The sequence below is a fragment of the Salvelinus fontinalis genome, chromosome 20 (assembly GCF_029448725.1).
Source record: "Salvelinus fontinalis isolate EN_2023a chromosome 20, ASM2944872v1, whole genome shotgun sequence".
NCBI classification, from domain to species: Eukaryota; Metazoa; Chordata; class Actinopteri; order Salmoniformes; family Salmonidae; genus Salvelinus; species Salvelinus fontinalis.
In genome coordinates, this window is record NC_074684.1 from 18,640,550 (window position 1) to 18,662,145 (window position 21,596).

Here is a 21,596-nt window from a genome sequence, read left to right on the forward strand (position 1 = left end):
GTCCATAGATAGTGATGTTAGTGTCTGCTGATGTGAACCTGACCAAACAGAAACGGGATTTCTGGATGTTATTACATGTTTTCTTTTGTCCTTTTTTTAAACTAGGCAAGCCAGTTAAGAACAAATTCTTATTTTCAATGACGGTCTAGGTGGGTTAACTGTCTTGTTCAGGGGTAGAACGAAAGATGTTTACTTTGTCAACTCGGGGATTCGATCTTGCAACCTTTCAGTAACTAGTCCAATGCTCTAAGCACTAGGCCACCCTGCCGCCCATCCATGAATTTGAGGTGTTTAAAAATGTTCCTCAAATTGAAACCATGTCGCCCCTAATGGTTAATAATACAAGCTATGGATACATATATTGTTTTTTTTGTTTTGTTCTTTTCAGACAAGTCCCACCTGGTATAATGAAGCAGAGGAACCCTTCAGCACCAAGTGGAATATTTCTGAAATAAATGGCACTTAAATTATATATAGAAGTGTCCATCACATATGCAAAAACACTTGTTGATTGATCATTTTATTTCACAATTCCATTTCATTTTCAGAAACACAGCATGAGATAACACAACATTAATTTAATTACAAAACGTGTCACTCAAGTCTCTTAATTTTTGGGAACAATCTGAGGGCATTATCTGTAGTGGCATGAATTACCATTTGAGGTGTGATTCCTTTGACATGAGCAATGTACTCACAGACCAGTGATATGTTCTTGGGTTCATTCCTTACCTGCAGAGGGGAGATATAGAATAAGAACAATTATACGAAACTATCAGGATGCTGCTTTACATAATGATGCATTCCAAATGATGACCCACATGTTTTTCTGGTCCCAAGGCAGGAGAGTCTGTCTCCAGACAGATGTGTTCTAATGGAATCTGTTTGATCAGCTTGGCTTTCTGTTATAACACAGTAATAACACAGTCATTATGAGGGGACTCAACAGCAACCACCACAAATCATGTCTGGTTTTATCACGCCATATGGCCGTTTCAGAGTTGTTTTGCAGAAATGCATTGTGAGCATTTCTGGCCCAGTAAAAGAAGCCTTACACCAATCTTTAATCAGTCTTTAAAATTTGAACTTGAGACGAGCTTGTTCAAAGATTAAGGTGTTAGAAAAGATAAGGTATTTCTATAGAAAAGATAAGGGATTCCTATAACAATGAGGACATGCAGTACTTTTGGTGACTCCACAATACCTACAGAAAATGTACTGAGAGATTACTGAATGACTCCAGGTTAATGAACAACTGTATCGCTCACCTGGTCATTCCTACAGACAGCTGGAGGGAAGGAGAAGAAGTACCCTGCCTGCACTCCTTCCATGGCCACTGATGGTTTCCCTGCAAAGTTGTGCAGCAGAGCACAAGTGATACCTGATAGGATAGCCAAAATAGTTAAGGCCTCGTAAAAATGCAAAATTAATCACTTCAGCAATGAGGCTGTCCTCTTATGTAATCCTTCGACGTCACCGCACGAAGAGGCAAAAACAAACTTACCCCCATCGCGACGTCCCCCAAAAGGCTAACTTGCTAGCCCCGGTCTGCTAACTGCTAGCTTGCTTGCCCCGGTCTGCTAACTGCTAGCTTGCTTGCCCCGGTCGGCTAACTGCTAGCTTGCCTGCCCCGGTCTGCTAACTGCTAGCCCCTGCTAACTGCTTGCTCGCTAACCCATTTTGCTAACTGCTAGCTTGCCAGCCCCGGTCTAACTGCTAGCTTGTTTAGCCCCGGCCTACTAACTGTTAGCTTGTTAGCATCGGCCTGCTAATTGTCTGAATCGCCGTGTCCCCAGTCAGCCCAACCACTCACTGGACCCATATGTTCACTTGGCTAAGCATGCCTCTCTCTAATATCAATATGCCTCGTCCATTACTGTCCTGGTTAGTGATTACTGTCTTATTTCACTGTAGAGCCTCTAGCCCTGCTCAATATGCCTTAACCAACCATGTTGTTCCACCTCATACATATGCGATAATATCACCTGGTTTAAACGTCTCTAGAGACTATATCTCTCTCATCATTACTCAATGCCTAGGTTTACCTCCAATGTACTCACATCCTACCTTACCTTTGTCTGTACACTATGCCTTGAATCTATGCTATCGTGCCCAGAAACCTGCTCCTTTTACTCTCTGTTCCGAACGTGCTAGACGGCCAGTTCGTATAGCATTTAGCCATACCCTTATCCTACTTCTGCTCTGTTCCTCTGGTGATGTAGAGGTTCATCCAGGTCCTGCAGTGCCTAGCCCCACTCCCACTCCCCAGGTGCTCTCATTTGTTGACTTCTGTAACCGTAAAAGCCTTGGTTTCATGCATGTTAACATTAGAAGCCTATTCCCTAAGTTTGTTTTACTCACTGCTTTAGCACACTCTGCCAACCCGGATGTCTTAGCCGTGTCTGAATCCTGGCTTAGGAAAACCACCAAAAACCCTGAAATCTCCATCGCTAACTATAACATTTTCCGCCAAGATAGAACTGCCAAATGGGGCGGTGTTGCAATCTACTGCAAAGATAGCCTGCAGAGTTCTGTATTACTATCCAAGTCTGTACCCAAACAATTCGAGCTTCTACTTCTAAAAATGCACCTTTCCAGAAACAAGTATCTCACTGTTGCCGCTTGCTATAGACCTCCCTCTGCCCCGGGCACCCTCATAGATGTCATCCTAACTAACTCGCCCTCCAAATACACCTCTGCAGTTTTCAATCAAGATCTCAGCGATCACTGCCTCATTGCCTGCATCCGTAATGGGTCTGCGACCAAACGACCACCCCTCATCACTGTCAAACGCTCCTAAAACACTTCTGCGAGCAGGCCTTTCTAATCGACTTGGCCGGGGTATCCTGGAATGACATTGACCTCATCCCGTCAGTAGATGATGCCTGGCTATTCTTTAAAAGTGCCTTCCGCACCATCTTAAATAAGCATGCCCCATTCAAAAAAAATGGAACTAGGAATAGATATAGTCCTTGGTTCACTCCAGACCTGTCTGCCCTTGACCAGCACAAAAACATCTGTGGCGTTCTGCATTAGCATCGAATAGCCCCCGTGATATGCAACTTTTCAGGGAAGTTAGGAACAAATATACACAGGCAGTTGGGAAGGCTAAGGCTAGCTTTGTCAAACAGAAATTTGCATCACGTAGTACTAACTCAAAAAAGTTCTGGGACACTGTAAAGTCCATGGAGAATAAGAGCACCTCCTCCTAGCTGCCCACTGCACTGAGGCTAGGAAACACTGTCACCACCGATAAATCCACTATAATTGAAAATTTCAATAAGCATTTCTCTACGGCTGGCCATGCTTTCCACCTGGCTACCCCTACCCCGGTCAACTGCCCGGCACCCTCCACAGCAACCCGCCAAAGCCCCCACCATTTCTCCTTCACCCAAATCCAGATAGCTGATGTTCTGAAAGAGCTGCAAAATCGGCACCCCTACAAATCAGCCGGGCTAGACAATCTGGACCCTCTCTTTCTAAAATTATCTGCCGAAATTGTTGCAACCCCTATTACTAGCCTGTTCAACCTCTCTTTCGTATCGTCTGAGATTTCCAAAGATTGGAAAGCTGCCGTGGTCCTCCCCCTCTTCAAAGGGGGTGAGACTCTAGACCCAAACTGCTACAGACCTATATCTATCCTACCCTGTCTTTCTAAGGTCTTTGAAAGCCAAGTTAACAAACAGAGTACCGACCATTTCGAATCCCACCGTACCTTCTCCGCTATGCAATCTGGTTTCAGAGCTGGTCATGGGTGCACCTCAGCCACGCTCAAGGTCCTAAATGACATCATAACCGCCATCGATAAGAGACATTACTGTGCAGCCGTATTTATCGACCTGGCCAAGGCTTTCGACTCTGTCAATCACCACATTCTTACTGGCAGACTCGACAGCCTTGGTTTCTCAAATGATTGCCTCTCCTGGTTTACCAACTACTTCTCTGATAGAGTTCAGTGTGTCAGAGAAGAGGAGGGCCTGTTGTCCGGACCTCTGGCCGTCTCTATGGGGGTGCCACAGGGTTCAATCCTCGGGCCGACTCTCTTCTCTGTATACATCAATGATGTTGCTCTTGCTGCTGGTGATTCTCTGATACACCTCTACGCAGACGGCACCATTCTATATACTTCTGGCCCCTCTTTGGACACTGTGTTAACTAACCTCCAGATGAGCTTCAATGCCATACAAATCTCCTTCTTTGGCCTCCAAATGCTCTTAAACACAAGTAAAACTAAATGCATGCTATTCAACGATCACTACCCGCACCTGGTTGCCCATCCAGCATCACTACTCTGGACGGCTCTGACTTAGAATAAGTGGACAACTACAAATACCTAGGTGTCTGGCTAGACTGTAAACTCTCCTTCCAGGTGACGTCGAAATTAAGCATCTCCAATCCAAAATTAAATCTAGAATCGGCTTCCTATATCGCAACAAAGCATCCTTCACTCATGCTGCCAAACATACCCTCGTAAAACTGACCATCCTACCGATCCTCGACTTCGGTGATGTCATCTATAAAATAGCCTCCAACACTTTACTCAACAAACTGGATGCAGTCTATCACAGTGCCATCCATTTTGTCACCAAAGCCCCATACACTACCCACCATTGCGACCTGTACGCTCTCGTTGGTTGGCACTCGCTTCATACTCGTCGCCAAACCCACTGGCTACAGGTTATCTACAAGTCTCTGCTAGGTAAAGCCCCGCCTTATCTCAGCTCACTGGTCACCATAGCAGCACTCACTCGTAGCACGCACCCCAGCAGGTATATCTCACTGGTCACCCCCAAAGCCAATTCCTCCTTTGGTCGTCTTTCCTTCCAGTTCTCTGCTGCCAATGACTGGAACGAACTGCAAAAATCTCTGAAGCTGGAAACACTTATCTCCCTCACTAGCTTTAAGCACCAGCTGTCAGAGCAGCTCACAGATTACTGCACCTGTACATAGCCCATCTATAATTTAGCCCAAACAACTACCGCTTCCCCTACTGTATTTATTTCTTTATTTTGCTCCTTTGCACCACATCATTTCAATTTCTACTTTGCACATGCTTCCACTGCAAATCTACCATTCCAGTGTTTTACTTGCTATATTGTATTTACCTCGCCACCATGGCCTTTTTTTGCCTTTACCTCCCTTATCTCACCTCATTTGCTCACATTGTATATAGACTTATTTTTGTACTGTATTATTGACTGTATGTTTTGTTTATTCCATGTGTAACTCTGTGTTGTTGTATGTGTCGATTTGCTATACTTTATCTTGGCCAGGTCACAGTTGCAAATGAGAACTTGTTCTCAACTAGCCTATCTGGTTAAATAAAGGTGAAATTAAAAATTTAAAAAATTTAAAAATTAAGACACCCACCCTGTTCTTTCAGAGTAGCTATGGTGACCTTTGCAGCTGATCGGGAATGGATGTTCCTGCGTGAAAGAGGAAATGCACACAACAAGAAACTGTCAGGAGAAATATAGTAGTGACAAATAATAATGCTCCTTAATATCCAGTTATAGTGAGACATTCCATGCAAAGCCTGTTCTTGTCCCTGCCAAGGACATGGCTTGTTGTAGTTGCTCGCAATCTGATTACATGAATGTAATGTGTCTCCTAGCACACACAGTACTACGGACCAAGGCTATCCACGATAAACTCACACCGGCAAATCCAGATCCTTGGATATTTGTAATTGCTTGGTGAAAACAGTTAACTGTTCCTCTCTCTCCTGAGAAGTGGGGGCATACCAAGGTGTGAAGTCAAGACCAATCTGTAATCAAAAGAAGAAAAAGAGACTGTTTAAAGGATGAGGGGCAATAGAAAAACATTATCATTGCATTGATTCAGTCTATTGACTGAATGTATGCTAAACAAAAACCATTGATTTCAATCTTTAACAAAGCATGTACCTCTATGCACAATTACTACTTAGAACAATTTAGACAGTACATAAATAAATTACTGGAAACATTTTGCAGATGCAAAGTTTGGTAACAGAATTACGGTAAAATCTCCCTCAGTTTGATTCTGTTACAAAACATTGTATGTGCACAGTTCTTACTGTATTTTTTTAAATTAAAAGGTTCAGTGGAAATTATTAAAAGTAGTCATTGTGTGTATAGAGTTTTATGGTTTGTGAAATTTTGAAATCAATGGTTTCTGTTTGGTGAAAAAAAATCTGAGTCTCAGCGTAATTCCATTACCATGGAATTGCACCTCAGCACAAAACTGAAATGGGCACTGGGCAGCTTAATGGAAACCAGTTGAACAGTGGGCGGATAGTCAAAGCTTTCCCAGTCCAGGCCAACAGTCAGTCCCAAACAAAAACACATGCTGGGAATGTCCAGCTAGAGCACCCTGTCCCCACTATCTTACTCTGTGCTGTTACTGACTGGGAGACATGGTTGACTTTGTCCTAATACCTGCCTCTCTGGGCTCCACCAAATTAACTTTGTGAAAGAATGCTTTCTGCCAGACATGCATTCCTTCCAAAACTCTTGCGAAGGATATAGATCATTAAGGGTTTAGCCGGCAGGGTGAATTGTTAGTGATTTAAGAAGTTATTGTTGCAGCGTGCACTTTCACTTTAGCAAGTCGGATCTCAGGCTTAATAAGCCTAATCCTTTTGCTTTACAGAAGTCATATGATCTGACAGTTTTTACACCAGGATATGACACGTGTGTTTACGTAAGATTAAGCATGATGCAGGGCCAGACAGACCTGCTGCATAGGACTAGAGATGTGATAACAGGCTTTACCATAGAATTCTATGAGTAGGCCTACAGTACAGTACATACCTCTCCAACTGCAACAATGTCATCTCTGTACTTCTGGAACAAGGGCAAGGCAGGCTCCAAGTCCTGTAATAAGAGATGTTTTGGGAAAAGTCAGCATGCTTGTTCCTCTCATCCTGAGACACCATCAACATGATGTTATAGAGTTACATTTTGTTTATAACCATAATATCTAACATAAGGCTGACTGTCTGACATGTGTTTGATGTCTATTAATTGAGTGTGTGTTGATCTGCTAACTGTGTGTGAATGTTTGTACCTGTATCTTCACGCTGCGCTGGTCATGGGACCCACAGCCTTGGATTGGGTGGATTCCAAAACATGGTGCAACTAGATCTGGGTAGCTGAAAGAGCAACAGTAAGAGTAACTCAAAGACAACATTCATAAAACAGTTTCACAGTATCTCAATATACTACAAGAACAGATAAATGTCTCTTGGAGAGAAAAAACCTCACAGTCAAAAGCTGCTGGAAGCCAATGGAACATTTTGATAGTGAGTTTAACTATTATTTTGTGTGTTCTAATGTATGCATTTTGAGCAGGATATCACAAGGCACAGAATTTGCTATTATAAAACTATGACATTTCTGAATATGGGCTATTATGTTCTGCAAATAAGATATGTTGTGTATGATACTAACCTTTTAAACAGCTGGATAACTCTTTCAAACTCACTGGGCTCTTCAGTGACAGAAATAAGTGTTTTGACTCCAGCCTGAAATGGCAAAACATCTGATGTAGACTACAATACAACTGTTTATAAATACAGTAATCAAGATTTTATTAACTATTAACTATATTAACATATTAACTTTATATCATGAAACATTTTACATATATTATATAATAGCTATAACTAACCTCTCTGGTCCTCTTGATCACATCCTCTAAATCCTGCAGAATAGACATACACTTTTGTACTGTCACTTTTGAACATTCACCCTTGAATAATGTATTGGTCATAGCATAGTCAACTGTCTACAAGTATTGCTGTGGACTCGATGCGACCATTTTTCACGCTTCCTAGTTGCGAGACTGCCTTCTGGTGGGCAGCACACATAAGCACCCACGCTTGCATAACAGTTGAATACTAACCTAACGCTTCTGTTACATTAGCCTACATACCACAGGCCTTTTGCTACATACCCACTCATTTGTGTACACATACCTCGGCAAATTCATAGGCTGTGATGTGGCAATGGCAATCAACAAAGCCACCATCCATTGAAGCTATAGACAACAACAAAAAATAGGGTTGAAGTTCAAAGTGAATTATGTGAGTTGGAACGTTTTTTTTACACCGTTTCGTTTCCCTACGCGCCTTTATTCCTAGAACCACACATTTAATTTCCGGTTCCGGTCATTGCAGAAACATTTCAAACATTTGGCGCAAAAGATGGAGATCTGCTTGAATAAAGAGGAAGAATATAGGGTGAAGTTTACGTCGAAAAAAAATGTGGTCGAACAAATTAAGAAATACAAAGAACTACTGAAGAAGGTTTTGAATGGCCAACCTCAACTATCCGAGGAAGCCAAGCAACTGTTACAGGAAGAGTTGCTGGCGGTGAGTCGATCGATTGTTTACGTCTCTGTCTAGTTTTTATTTTTTTGTAAGATATATAACTACCAGCTTGCGATGTGATACTTTCGTGAGCTAAATTACTAGGGAGTTTTTCCTAGCCACCGTGCTTCTACACCTGCATTGCTTGCTGTTTGGGGTTTTAGGCTGGGTTTCTGTACAGCACTTCGAGATATTAGCTGATGTACGAAGGGCTATATAAATAAACCTGATTGATTGAATAAACACATATCTATAGCTTCCAAAATATTTTCTTACAATGGTGGGGAGTGTCAAGATGAAATCACGTGGCTTAAACACAGCGCCCCCTATCAGCCATCTAGTATAAAAATAGATTCACACAGTATGTACTGTATGCATGTACACAAGTGTTCTTCCTCGCTCTCTAAAAGACACTTTAGGTTTGATCTGAAAATGAGGTCGGAGGCACCGTATGGACGGTGTGACGCAATTGCCCCCCAATTAAGTCAATGCCGAGCTATATGGAGCCCACAAAAGCCATACAAAGCATTTCCCCTCACATTTTCGGATCAAGCATAAATTTGCTTTAAATGCTGCACGGCCAATGCAGATGTCTGATTGACCATGTAGCGCTTTTAAATGTTAGTTGTTGTGGATGTCGGTCTGATATTGCGGTTTCTTCATGTATCACCGACTCAACATTTAACTTACCTAACTATAGAAAGGCCAAAACCTAGGAAGAAACCTAGAGAGGAACCAGACTATGAGGGGTGGCCAGTCCTCTTCTGGCTGTGCCGGGTGGAGATTATAACAGAACATGGCCAAGATGTTCAAATGTTCATAAATGACCAGCATGGTCAAATAATAATAATTACAGTAGTTATCGAGGGTGTAGTAAGTCAGCACCTCAGGAGTAAATGTCAGTTGGCTTTTCATAGCCGATCATTAAGAGTAATTCTACCGCTCCTGCGGTCTCTAGAGAGTTGAAAACAGCAGGTCTGGGACAGGTAGTACGTCCGGTGGACAGGTCAGGGTTCCATAGCCGCAGGCAGAACAGTTGAAACTGGAACAGCAGCAAGGCCAGGTGGACTGGGGACAGCAAGGAGTCATCTACATTGTCTACATTCATTTTTGCCACATTTATTATATTACAGACACCTTAATGCATAATTTTAAATGATATGTGAGCTAAACATTTTTTTAAATGAAGAAAACTAACTTTTCCTTAACTTTAACTTAAGCAGTAAGGCCCTCGTTGCGTCGTCCCTAAGAACGGCCATTAGCCGTGGCATATTGGCCATATATCACAAACCCCTGAGGAGCCTTATTGCTATTATAAACTGGTTACCAATGTAATTAGGGCAGTAAGACCAAATGTTTTGTCATACCTATGGTATAAGGTCTGATATACCGTGACCTTCAGCCAATCAGAATTCAGGGCTCAAACCACCCAGTTTAACTATATATATTTTTAGAGATGACTAATGTTACTGTGCCCAATGTAAAAAATAAAATAAATACATCTACCTTTGTCCATGAAACATTTAATTGAAATACTGTAGAATTAAATTAATTCCCTGGGGGGATGACTGGGGAGTGCCAATATGGCCGACTGGTTACTTCAAAGCCTCGCAATGGCCAATACATAGCATCATCAACCAGGTTTATACACATCATTGGTGTGAATGACTTGCCTAGTTAAATAAAAATAAATAAAAAAGAATGCATTTCATTATTCTGCAATATCTGCAGTTCATCCTGTTGCTCATGGCAACGTTATATGGAGGAGTCTCAATTTAACTTGATCTCTTGATTTTTAGAACTTCGAGACTGCTGTTCAAGAAAACGTGTTGATCAATAATCAGACATGGGAGGAGGCTCCTGATGAAGAGGGTGGGCATATCTCCTAACTGTCTCCTATTAATTTATTTTTAATTTTAAATACATCTATTGCCTTTCAGTTGAAAAGAAGACATATCTGTGTACTATCAACCACACTGCAATGAGTTTGTTATTATCCCCTTTGATCAGTTGTTTTGAAGATGGTGAACATGTTTTATAGTAAACCAGAATATCTGTTAAATGCACCCGTAACATCATAATTTGGCTGTTTCTGGAAACCATCTATTCTTGCTAGCTGCATGTGATATTAAAGTATTAGAAATGTAGCCTGCTGTAAATGTGAGCACAGATCGTTTTGATTCTTATTAAGCAGCTCAAGGCACAATAGGACATCAATGTAAAGATTATTCAGTGAGGGAGGAGGAACTTGGTGTCATCGGTGAGTTGATATCAAGTAAAGTTTGAACTGGATGAGGTTGTTGCTCAGTCTAATGACAATTATTGGTACGATAGGTAGATGTTGAGTTCCCACATTAATGCTATATAAAAAAAAAAAAATGTAATTCAGAAAGGCTTTTAAATTGCTTTACAACAGTATAATATCACTTCTTAGAAGATGAATGCAGTGCACTTGATGACCTGCTGGATGAGAACATTGTGGAAACGTCTCGGAAACGACGTAAAGGCCCTAAAGAGATCCTCCCCTATGTCGTACGGTCACTAAAGGCGGAGCGTAAACTCATGGTTGGTTTCACGTTTTATTACGTCTGAATTTATGTATTATGTCTGATTTAGTGGTCCCATTGAAAATGGAAGCATTACTTTTGCATAGCCATAATGGTCACACTCACACTTAATACTGCAGTTTGAAATTTCATACATTTGAAAATATAGCATGTACCATGTGTTCACAAAATGAAAGTATGCTCTATTTTTAGGGAATGTATGAAGAAGTAGTGAAGCCACAAGAAATGGGAAAGGACCCAGTACAAGGCAAGCATTTAGCCCAATCAGATCCAATCAACTCAAACGCTTACAGAATAGTATACTGGAAATGTCTCGCTTTGCATGACACTGGAACATGAAATGTTATGTTCCCATGATTTTGATTGATAGTCAGTGAACTTTCTCTGTTCAGAAAACATCATGACCACCTTATTGGATGCTGCACCTCGTTTGTTTAAGCAAGCCAGCGCAGTAATGAAGGTAACAGGACAGTCTATGTAGCTTTCTCCTATTATTTCCCACCCACCACACCATTTTATATGTAACACAAGTGTATGTTTAATATATGACCAGGGTCTTGAGTGACTGATGTGTCTCTGCTGTCCAGTCTCTCCAGGTAGTGCAGCAGAGGGCCGAGGGCCTGGGACAGGTGCTGAAAATGTGTCCCACAGCTGAGTCCCTGGAGGTGTTCGGGGAGGTGTTGGGCAGCAGGCCCAATGGAGAGGAAAAGACAGCTAGTAGGACCAGACCACCCATCAAGAGAGCCATGGAGAAAACAGAGCTCAGAAACAACTATGCTCCTGGTCTAAAGAGGCCAGCCATTTGTAACAGCAATGACAAACCAGAGTGAAATACATGCCACAAATGCTTCCTGATCATGGAACATGTACTCTTATTTGTGATTGATACAATACTGCCCTCACATGATGGATAATGGGAAATGCACCCAATAGTAGTGTACATTGTTTTTATACTGTATATTTAAATGTCTTTAGAAGGAAACATATATATTTTTGCTTGGGTATTATTTTTTTCCCTTTGCCGTTTGGCATTTGTCACAGTTGAAAACGCACAAGTTGTAGGCTTATGTGAATAAAGGCTACTTAAACAAGCTGTAACAGCCAGGTTTAAAGGTCCAATGCAGCTGGGTTTAAAGAAAATCTCAATATCAAATAATTACTGGGTAACAATGCAGTACCTTAGTGTGATTGTTTTCAATTAAAATGTTAGGATGGTCTGGTAGTGTTCTGAGTAATTGGCAGAGAGGTTTGGAACTATCTTATCGGTCTGTTAACCAATTAACTGCTCGGTGATGTCATCAGACAGGCCAAAACTCCATTCCACCAAAACAAACTGCTCACACTAAAAGGGCATAATTTTCTCAGTATTATTCCACCCTCATAGTGTGGAAATATACAGTACCTATCAGAAGTTTGGACACCTACTCATTCTACATTGTAGAATAATAGTGATCAAAACTATGAAACATCAAAACTATGAAATAACACATGTAATAAAAAGTGTTAAACAAATCAAAATATATTTTATATTTCAGATTCTTCAAAAGTAGCCACCCCTTGCCTTGACAGCTTTGTACACGCTTGGCATTCTCTCAACCAGCTTCACCTGTAATGCTTTTCTAACAGTCTTGAAGTTACCACATATGCTGGGCACTTGTTGGCTGCTTTTCCTTCACTCTGCGGTCCAGACCATCTCAATTGGGTTGAGGTCGGGTGATTTTGGAGGGCAGGTCATCTGATAAAGCACTCTCACTCCTGTGATCAAGTAGCTGTAACACAGCCTGAAGGTGTGTTGGGTCATGGTCCTGTTGAAAAACAAATGATAGTTTCACTAACTGCAAACCAGATGGGATGGTGTATCGCTGCAGAATGCCGTGGTAGCCATGCTGGTTAAGTGTGCCTTGAATTCTAAATAAATCACGGTGTCACCAGCAGAGCACCATCACACCACCTCGCTTCACAGTGGGAACCACACATGCAGAGATCATCCGTTCACCTACTCTGCGTTTCAAAGACACAGCGTTTGGAACCAAAAATCTTGCATTTGGATTCATCGGACCAAAGGACAGATTTCCACCGGTCTAATGTCCATTGCTTGTGTTTCTTGGCCCAAGCAGCTCTTATTATTATTGGTGTCCTTTTAGTAGTGGTTTCTTTACAGAAATTCAACCATGAAGGCCTGATTTGTGCAGTCCTCTGAACAGTTGATGTTGAGATGTATTACTTGAACTCTGAGAAGCATTTATTTGGGCTGCAATCTGAGGCTGGTAACTCTAATGAACTTATCCTCTGCAGCAGAGGTAACTCTGGGTCTTCCTTTCCTTTGGCGGTCCTCATGAGAGCCAATTTCATCATAGCGCTTGATGGGTTTTGCAACTGCACTTGAAGAAATGTTAAAAGTTCTTGAAATGTTCGGTATTGACTGACCTTCATGTATTAAAGTAATGATGGACTGTTGATGGACTCTATCTGGTCTAAAATGTAAATGAAATGTATGAAACAAGAATATATTACATATAACAAGCCTACATCTATTTGCAACAATTCAGCAAGCTGTATCATACAGGTACAGTAAACTTACAGGATACTTTCCTCTTGTCCCAAATCAGCTTTTTAGAGCGCACTTTATTCCGTTGCTGGTGATTGAACACTCAAGGGCATCTGACGCTTTTTAGCACGTGACTTAAAATAAATATTGAAAAGAAGCGGCAAGTGCAGTTTGAACAAGTGAAACTGTTTGTCTCGCATACGCCCGGTCTCACTTGTACATACCTTGGATCTTGTTATCTGAAATAAAACTTTCGAGGAGGACTTGTTTTGACGTTTTGTATTTAAGTAATCTATCAATGCATTGTTATCGCATCTGTGATGTCTGACAGCGATATTTCTGGCAGCTTTCTACACAGCAAGAATCAAAACATGGTATTACTTGAAAGATGTGAGGTAAGTGTTATATAGCGTAAATAGAAACGTTACTTTAATAATGTATTAGGCAGTGGTGTAAAGTACTTAAGTAAACATACTTTAAAGTACTACTTAAGTCGTTTTTATGGGTATATTTACTTTACTATTTATATTTTTGACAACATTTACTTCACTACATTCCTGAAGAAAAATGATGTACTTTTTATTCCATACATTTTCCTGACACCCAGAAGTACTTGTTACATTTGGAATGCTTAGCAGGACAGGAAAATGTCCAAATTCACACACTTATCAAGAAAACATCCCTGGTCATCCCTACTGCTGCTAATCTGGCCGACTCACTAAACACACGTGCTACGTTTGTAAATGATGCCAGAGTGTTGGATTGTGCCCCTGGCTGTCCATAAATAACAATACAATCTGGTTTGCTTAATATAAGGAATTAGAAATTATATATACTTTTACTTAGTAGTATATTTTAGCAATTAAATTGACTTTTGATACCTAAGTATATTTAAACCAAATACTTTTAGACTTTTACTCAAGTAGTGTTTTACTGGGTGACTTTCACTTCTACTTGAGTCATTTTCTATTAAGGTATCTTTACTTTTACTTAAGTATAACAATTGGGTACTTATTCCACTACTGGTATTAGGCTTATTTGGTTACCACTTTTTAATTTTCACTTGTATTTCTATTTCATTGAATATTTTATATGATAAAATATAATCTACACCAGCAACATTGTGTTGAGTGACCACACAAATATCAGTCAAAGCTAAAGAGCAACAGCTTGTATGTGATATTCTAATAGTGACAAACGTAATACAGACCAACTGTACCTCAGCTGCAGAGCTCTGGTGATGATGGTGATGAAGACAGGAGACTAAAAAGAAGGGAAAAGAACAGGGTTGCAGCGAAGAACAGCCGGAAAAAACAGACACAAAGAGCGGATGAGCTGCATGAGGTGGGTCAGTGCATGCACAACAGACTCATCATCACACAACTCCTATTTTGACATAGTCTAACATTTTTTGTTATATGACGGCAATGACACAGCTATCAATGTCACACTCATTCTCTCGATCAAGTAGATCAGGGATTGGCAACTTTGAAGGGGGTGGGGACCACAAAAAATCTGAACTCATCATGAGGGGCCGCAGTGGCTCGCGGGTCTGTGTACCCACCAACCCACCCACCGAATTACAAGCAAATAATTTTAGTGCCCCTCCCCCCTTGACAGCAGAGATACATTTTTTAAGTTTAGAGTATATTTCGTGCAATTCTACACATTTTGCCATGTGATGTAGACAAAATGTTGTCGTTTTAAACCAAGATTGCTGCAATTCTATACATTTTGTCATGGGGCGGAGAGACGATTAAGCAATTTTAGAACTATACTGAACAAAAATATAAATGCAACAATTTCTATCGAGTTACAGTTCATATAAGGAAATCAGTAAATTCATTAGGCCCTAATCTATGGATTTCACATGGCTGTGAATACATCTGTTGGTCACAGATACCTTAAAAAAAGATAGGGGGGTAGATCAGAAAGCCAGTCAGTATCTGGTGTGACCACCATTTGCCTCATGCAACGCAACACATCTTCTTCGCATAGGCTGTTGATTGTGGCCTGTGGAATTTTGTCCCACTCCTATTCAATGGCTGTGCAAAGTTGCTGGATATTGGCGGGAACAGGAGCACACTGTTGTACACGTTGATCCAGAGCATTCCAAACTTGCTCAATGGGTGACATGTCTGGTGAGTGCAGGCCATGGAAGAACTGGGACAGTTTCCATGAATTGTGTACATCCTTGCGACATGGGGCCATGCATTATCATGCCGAAACATGAGATGATGGCGGCGGATGAATAGCACGACAATGGGCCTCAGGATCTTTTCAAGTTTCAAATGACAAGTTTCAAGTTTCAAACGACAATGGATCTTGTCATGGTATCTCTGTGCATTCAAATTGCCATCCCAAATTGCCATAAGCTACATTATCTGTAGTTTATGCCTGCCCATAACATAACCCCACCGCCACCATGGGACATTGTTCACAACATCAGCTGTCTGCCATCTGCCCGGTACAGTTGAAACCAGGATTCATCCGTGAAGAGCACGCTTCTCCAACGTGCATGCAGATGAGCTTCTGTAAGAAGTTTTCTAACAGTTTGTGCAGAAATTCTTCAGTTGTACAAACCCACAGTTTCATCAGCTGTCCGGGTGGCTGGTCTCAGACGATCACACAGGTGAAGAAGCCGGATGTGGAGGTCCTGGGCTGGCGTGGTTACACGTGGTCTGCGGTTGTGAGACCGGTTGGATGTACTGTCAAATTCATTAAAAATGACATTTGAGGCAGCTTATGGTAGAGAAATTAACATTCAGTATGCTGGCAACAGCTCTGGTGGACAATGTTGCAACATCTGTTGCATTGTGTTGTGTGACAAAACTGCACATTTTAGGGTGGACTTTTATTGTCCCCAGCACAAGGTGCACCTATGTAATGATAATGCTGTTTAATCAGCTTCTTGATATGCCACAGCTGTCAGTTGGATGGATTATCTTGGCAAAGGAGAAATGCTCACTAACAGGGATGTAAAAAAAAATGTGTGCACAGAATTTTAGATAAATTCGCTCTTTGTGTGTATGCAAAAATTCTGGGATCTTATATTTCAGCTCATGAAACATGGGACCAACATTTTACATGCGTTGCGTTTATATTTTGTCCATTGTAATTTCATGCAGTTCTACTAATTTTGCCATGGAGTGGAGAGGAAAATGAGCTGTTTTAAAGCAAATTTCCTGCAATTCTACATATTTTGCCATATGTAAGAAATGGGGGGGTGGGGGGTGGAATTGATCTGAACACCTTCATGCGGCAGTTGCCCATCCCTGAAGTAGATTAATATTTTACTCAACTCTGAAAGTAAGACTATAAAGTAACTGAGCCCAGTTTGTCCTATACAGGCATATGAGTGTCTGGAGCAGAAGAACAGACAGCTGAAGAAGGATGTGCAGTTTCTGTCTGAGGAGCAGAGGCGTCTAACGGAGGCCCTCAAGGCCCATGAGCCTCTCTGTCCCATCATGCACTGTGTTGCCAACCTGGGGTCAGGGACGTTGGGACCCAGGGATGTAGGGGTCCCCTCCTGTCTGCCCAGATAGCCAACATACAATGCACGGACCACAGAGACAAACCAACGTGGGAGACTTGTAAACAGAGTTAACAGGTCAGATTATATGTCCTCATCTGTCCTTTTTATTCTCGGCGTCAATTGTTTTTGTACAGTTTGAATCAAGTTGTAATTTAATAATTATAGGCTTAGGTAATAAGCTTTGTTTCAGATGTTCAAATTGCTTTTCCTGTTTAAATGTTTTGTATAATACATTGAACATAAATTGCATATCCCTTTCCCATGAGACCATTTCCCTTTGCTTCTGATAAATGTGGTTACCACACCTCTTATCACATGTGTTTTGGTTAACCAAACTGGTTTACCAGTACCTGGGCTTGACCATGTGGGAACTTACTTATACTTTACCAGAAAAAATAAACCATTAAAATGTTTTTGGTTTCTGGTTTCTTAGTCCCTAATCTAAAACATGTAATACACTGGCTATTACCAATGGATTCATGCAATTCAACACTTAATTGATAAAATGAAAGAATCAAATCACTTAATCCAACTATCATATGTACAGTTTTATTATTATTGTTTGTTACCTCATGTTATGACATTGTTATAGAGTGTACCCTCTCTTCCCTATAATGTGGGTAAATACTCACTAACCTCATTACGTCTTCTTTTCATAACTTTAAAAAATGAAATACGTTTGAAGCATGCCATTATCATTCACTAAGTCAATAAAAGGGGCAACATTTTGGGAATTCTTGTCACCATCAATGATCTACAGCATGTATGATCTATCTTGATGACATGACTGCAGGCTTCGCTAAAATGTTATTATGAATGGATGGATACATTCACAGTAGTAATTGGCAAGGCTTCTTCTACTAAATGCAGGCTGACCACTGAGAAATGTGAAAGACTCTTCATCCACACAGACAGTTCATTTCATACCAAAGGATTTATAGACTTCTGCATACTGCATTTGAGGGGGATTGTGGTGATTATAATAAAGCCTTTTGTGTGGATCGCTTCTTCATACCGGTATACACTTCTTCTTAGTTATTTTCTCTTCAAACTTTCTCTTCTCACTTTCAAATGAGCACAGACTACTTGGACTTCCACCACACAACACAGAGGATACTACTTTCACTTCAGTCCAGGAGATTTTAGGGCATAATGAGGTATATCATTAGTATATTAGTATACACAATAATATTTTATTTTTCTTTAAAAAAGTATGTTTTCCCCACACCAGATACAAACATACACATACGAACAACAACTTACTGTACAGACGCCCACAAACAATGACTACATCTCATCTGCCCAGACCTGCATGCTCACACCCCCATCCCTAATGCCTGCATTATTGCCACGTGGCCTTCAATTGTAACAATTTGTTTTTCTCGGATGCCCATGCTATTTCAATATTTCAATGATAAATCATTATGTTAGTGATGGCGGATTGATTGAGTTCCACGTTTTTAGTATACGATTTTCCAAGATGAGTGATGAGAGAATCGTCCAGCCCATTGGGTATCTCACTACACCCCCATATGCTATGTCTTGAAATATGCAGACATATTAAAAGTATGTTAATACTTGTCTTGTCTTGAAATATGCAGACAGATTAAAAGTATGTTTACAGTGTAATACTTCTTCTGACAGCCAACTTTTTAGCTCCACCCATAACTTTGGACTTTATAGCATTCCCAAAAAGCATGGATTATTGAGTCCTAGTTCGTTTTACACTTAAAACATGACTCTGCCATTGTGCTGTAGAATCTGTGATTTTTGTCTCTTTTATAATAAATTCTATATATTAGTTTGTACTGGATTAAGCGTAGATTTTCGTTAACTGTAATTTCATTAGTTATGCTCAGACATTCCCTCCATCTTGTGCCAAGATGTGTTCTTTTTATGTCTTAGTTCCAATAGTTTATATTTTTTTCTAATTGTCAATTGGATATGCTCTCTGCAAGGTTTTACATATCTTGCCTATCATATGATCATCCTTTTCTGACTCAAATAAGTTTCCCTTAAGGTTGCTTTGATGTCCAAAAGATTTCAAATATACATTTTGTGATATGTAACTTTTAAGTTGCATGTTTTTTTTAATATCTAGGTATTTGTATTCAGGACAAAAAGTGAATTGCTGTGCCACATTACTTTAGTGTCTTGGAATATTTGTATTCTGTACAGACTTGCTTCTTTTCATTCTGTCAATCAAATTAGTATTGTGGATTAACTACAATGTTGTTGATCCATCCTAATTTTCCTCCTATCACAGCCATTAAACTCTGTAAAGTCACCATTGGCCTCATGGTGAAATTCCTGAGCAGTTTCTTTCCTCTTTGGTAACTGAGTTAGGAAGGACGCCTGTATCTTTGTAGTGACTGGGTGTATTTGATACAACATCCAACAGTTAGCACCATGCTCAAAGGGATATTAAATGTCTGATTTTTCATTTTTACCAATCTACCAATAGGTGCCCTTCTTTCCAAGGCATTTTCAAACCTCCCTGGTGCTTGTGGTTGGATCTGTGTTTGAAATTCACTGCTTGACTGAGGGATCTTACAATTACCTGTATGTGTGCGGTACAGAGATGAGGTTGTCATTCTAAAATCACGTTAAACACTATTATTGCACACAGAGTGAGTCCATGCAACTTATTATGTGACTTGTTAAGCACATTTTTCTCATTAACTTTATATAGGCTTGCCATAACAAAGACATTTCAGCTTAGAAGTTGAAAAACATAATTCCACATTGACATTATGGGGTATTGTGTGTAGGCCAGTGACAAAATATTTTAATTTAATAAACGTTTTATTCAGGCTGTAACACAAGAACATTTGGAAAAAGTCAAAGGGTGTGAATACTTTCTGAAGGAACTGTACATTGGTCAGTCCAAAATAGTGTTTTAATTCTGTCATAGAAATAAATGTATTTCCTGTTACCATTTACGGTGTCTATGCCTTTAGTTTTCCATGTGGACCAATTTATAGGTGAATTTTGAAACGCTATCCAAGGATTGTTCCATAGGGTTGTGTTTCTAGGGAGTGATATTGATTTTTGTAGAATGTTTCATTTTCTTCAATATTGCTATATTATTAACTGATGTTAATGTTCTTAGCTTTATCCTTTGAAAATAGACACGTGAAAATATTCTAGGGATAAGCTTGCTCATCTTCAATATGTACCCATTGTTCCTCTTTAGTGCATTTAACTATATGTCGCAAATAAAAAAGTATTGGATAGCGAGTTGATACAATTCCAAGTCTTGAAGGTTAAAACCACCCTCAGACTTAGAAATATGTAAAACATTCCTTTTTTTCTATGAATGTTATTTGCCAATAAAGTCTACCATGACCGACTATACTTTTTTAAAGAATGTCTTCTCTGGGGTAATTTAAACTTTGGGAGCCATGCCAATCTAAAGAGGTTTATTTTACCTGTAAAATATATGTGAAGATTGTTTAATTAGATCTGCTTTCATATTGTTGAGCAATGGAATAAAGATATCTTTATATATTTGTTGTTTGTTGTCACTTATCAAGCACCCAAAGTATTTAATATTTTTGTGGTCCACTTAAAGGAATGTTGAGATCATGAGTTATTATTTTATTGTTCCTATTACCATTATTTCTTTTTTTTCCACATTCATTTTATATCCTGAGATTTTAGAGCATTCTGCTAATATTTTTTAGCAAAGGGGGGCATTGCGTTTTCAGTATTGGTCAGGTTATCAGGAGATCATCTGCAAATAAGTTTAGTTTATATTCATGTTTACCAATACTGATACCTGTTACATTATAATGATAATGTGGGTCCTGTCTAATTCTTTCTGGTAGCGGTTCAATTGCCAGTGCAAACAGGAGGGGAGAGTCTTGTGCCCCTTTCTAATGCAATTTCATTGAAAAATGTCTTATTTGTGTATATTTTTGCTTTAGTACATTTACATGATATTTTTATCAAATGTATTATTTCCGCTGGAAAGTTGAAAGCTTTTTCGGCATCAACAGCCATTATTGATAAATCTACAGTGCATTCGGAAATTATTCAGACCCTTGACTTTCTCCACATTTTATTACGTTACAGCCTTATTCTAAAATTGTGACAAATGTGCACTGCTATGGGACTCCCGATCACGGCCGGTTGTGACACAGCCTGGGATCGAACCCGGGTCTTTAGTGATACCTCAAGCACTGTGATGCAGTGTCTTAGACCGATACGTCACTCGGGAGGCCCCGGCCTCCATCATTCTTAAATGGAAGAAGTTTGGACCCACCAAAACCCTTCCTAGAGCTGACCGTCCGGCCAAACTGAGCAATCGTGGGAGAAGTGCCCTGGCACCATCCCTACGGTAAAGCATGGTGGTGGAGGCATCATACTGTGGGGATGTTTTTCAGCTGCAGGGACTGGGAGACTAGTCAGGATCAAGGGAAAGATGAATGGAGCAAAGTACAGAGAGATCCTTGATGAAAACCTGCTCCACAGCACTCAGGACCTCAAACTGGAGCGAAGATTCACCTTCCAACAGGACAATGACCCTAAGCGAACAGCCAAGACAATGCAGGAGTGGCTTCGGGACAAGTCTCTGAATGTCGTTGAGTG

The 21,596-nt window shown here is 40.3% G+C and overlaps 3 protein-coding genes across 6 annotated transcripts; 2 read left to right on the forward strand and 1 right to left on the reverse strand.

Moving 5' to 3' along the window:
- Nucleotides 1-504: 504 nt before the first annotated feature.
- Nucleotides 505-8,090, reverse strand: tatdn3 (TatD DNase domain containing 3). 3 transcript variants are annotated; one of them, XM_055872701.1, is made up of 10 exons: nucleotides 7,961-8,090; nucleotides 7,654-7,686; nucleotides 7,434-7,507; nucleotides 7,051-7,135; nucleotides 6,795-6,857; nucleotides 5,658-5,767; nucleotides 5,371-5,426; nucleotides 1,269-1,381; nucleotides 822-902; nucleotides 505-732 (listed from the first exon to the last, which is right to left on the reverse strand). In XM_055872701.1, the coding sequence occupies exons 1-10, from the start codon at nucleotides 8,015-8,017 to the stop codon at nucleotides 595-597; spliced, it is 810 nt and encodes a 269-aa protein (XP_055728676.1). In that variant the 5' UTR covers nucleotides 8,018-8,090; the 3' UTR covers nucleotides 505-594. The 3 variants fall into 3 exon arrangements, with proteins under 3 accessions (XP_055728676.1, XP_055728675.1, XP_055728674.1); XM_055872700.1 differs by lacking the exon at nucleotides 7,961-8,090 and having other exon boundaries at nucleotides 1,269-1,348; nucleotides 7,654-7,842; XM_055872699.1 differs by lacking the exon at nucleotides 7,961-8,090 and having other exon boundaries at nucleotides 7,654-7,842.
- Nucleotides 8,053-11,906, forward strand: nsl1 (NSL1 component of MIS12 kinetochore complex). 2 transcript variants are annotated; one of them, XM_055872702.1, is made up of 7 exons: nucleotides 8,053-8,356; nucleotides 10,153-10,225; nucleotides 10,548-10,613; nucleotides 10,788-10,918; nucleotides 11,113-11,167; nucleotides 11,313-11,380; nucleotides 11,508-11,906. In XM_055872702.1, exons 1-7 carry the CDS (start codon nucleotides 8,189-8,191, stop codon nucleotides 11,748-11,750), a joined length of 804 nt encoding a protein of 267 aa, XP_055728677.1. In that variant the 5' UTR covers nucleotides 8,053-8,188; the 3' UTR covers nucleotides 11,751-11,906. The 2 variants fall into 2 exon arrangements, with proteins under 2 accessions (XP_055728677.1, XP_055728678.1); XM_055872703.1 differs by lacking the exon at nucleotides 10,548-10,613.
- A 1,512-nt stretch (nucleotides 11,907-13,418) lies between these two features.
- batf3 (basic leucine zipper transcription factor, ATF-like 3) lies at nucleotides 13,419-20,804 on the forward strand. The gene is made up of 3 exons (XM_055872704.1): nucleotides 13,419-13,863; nucleotides 14,693-14,812; nucleotides 16,819-20,804. Exons 1-3 carry the CDS (start codon nucleotides 13,789-13,791, stop codon nucleotides 17,011-17,013), a joined length of 390 nt encoding a protein of 129 aa, XP_055728679.1. The 5' UTR covers nucleotides 13,419-13,788; the 3' UTR covers nucleotides 17,014-20,804.
- The last annotated feature ends 792 nt before the right edge of the window (nucleotides 20,805-21,596 follow it).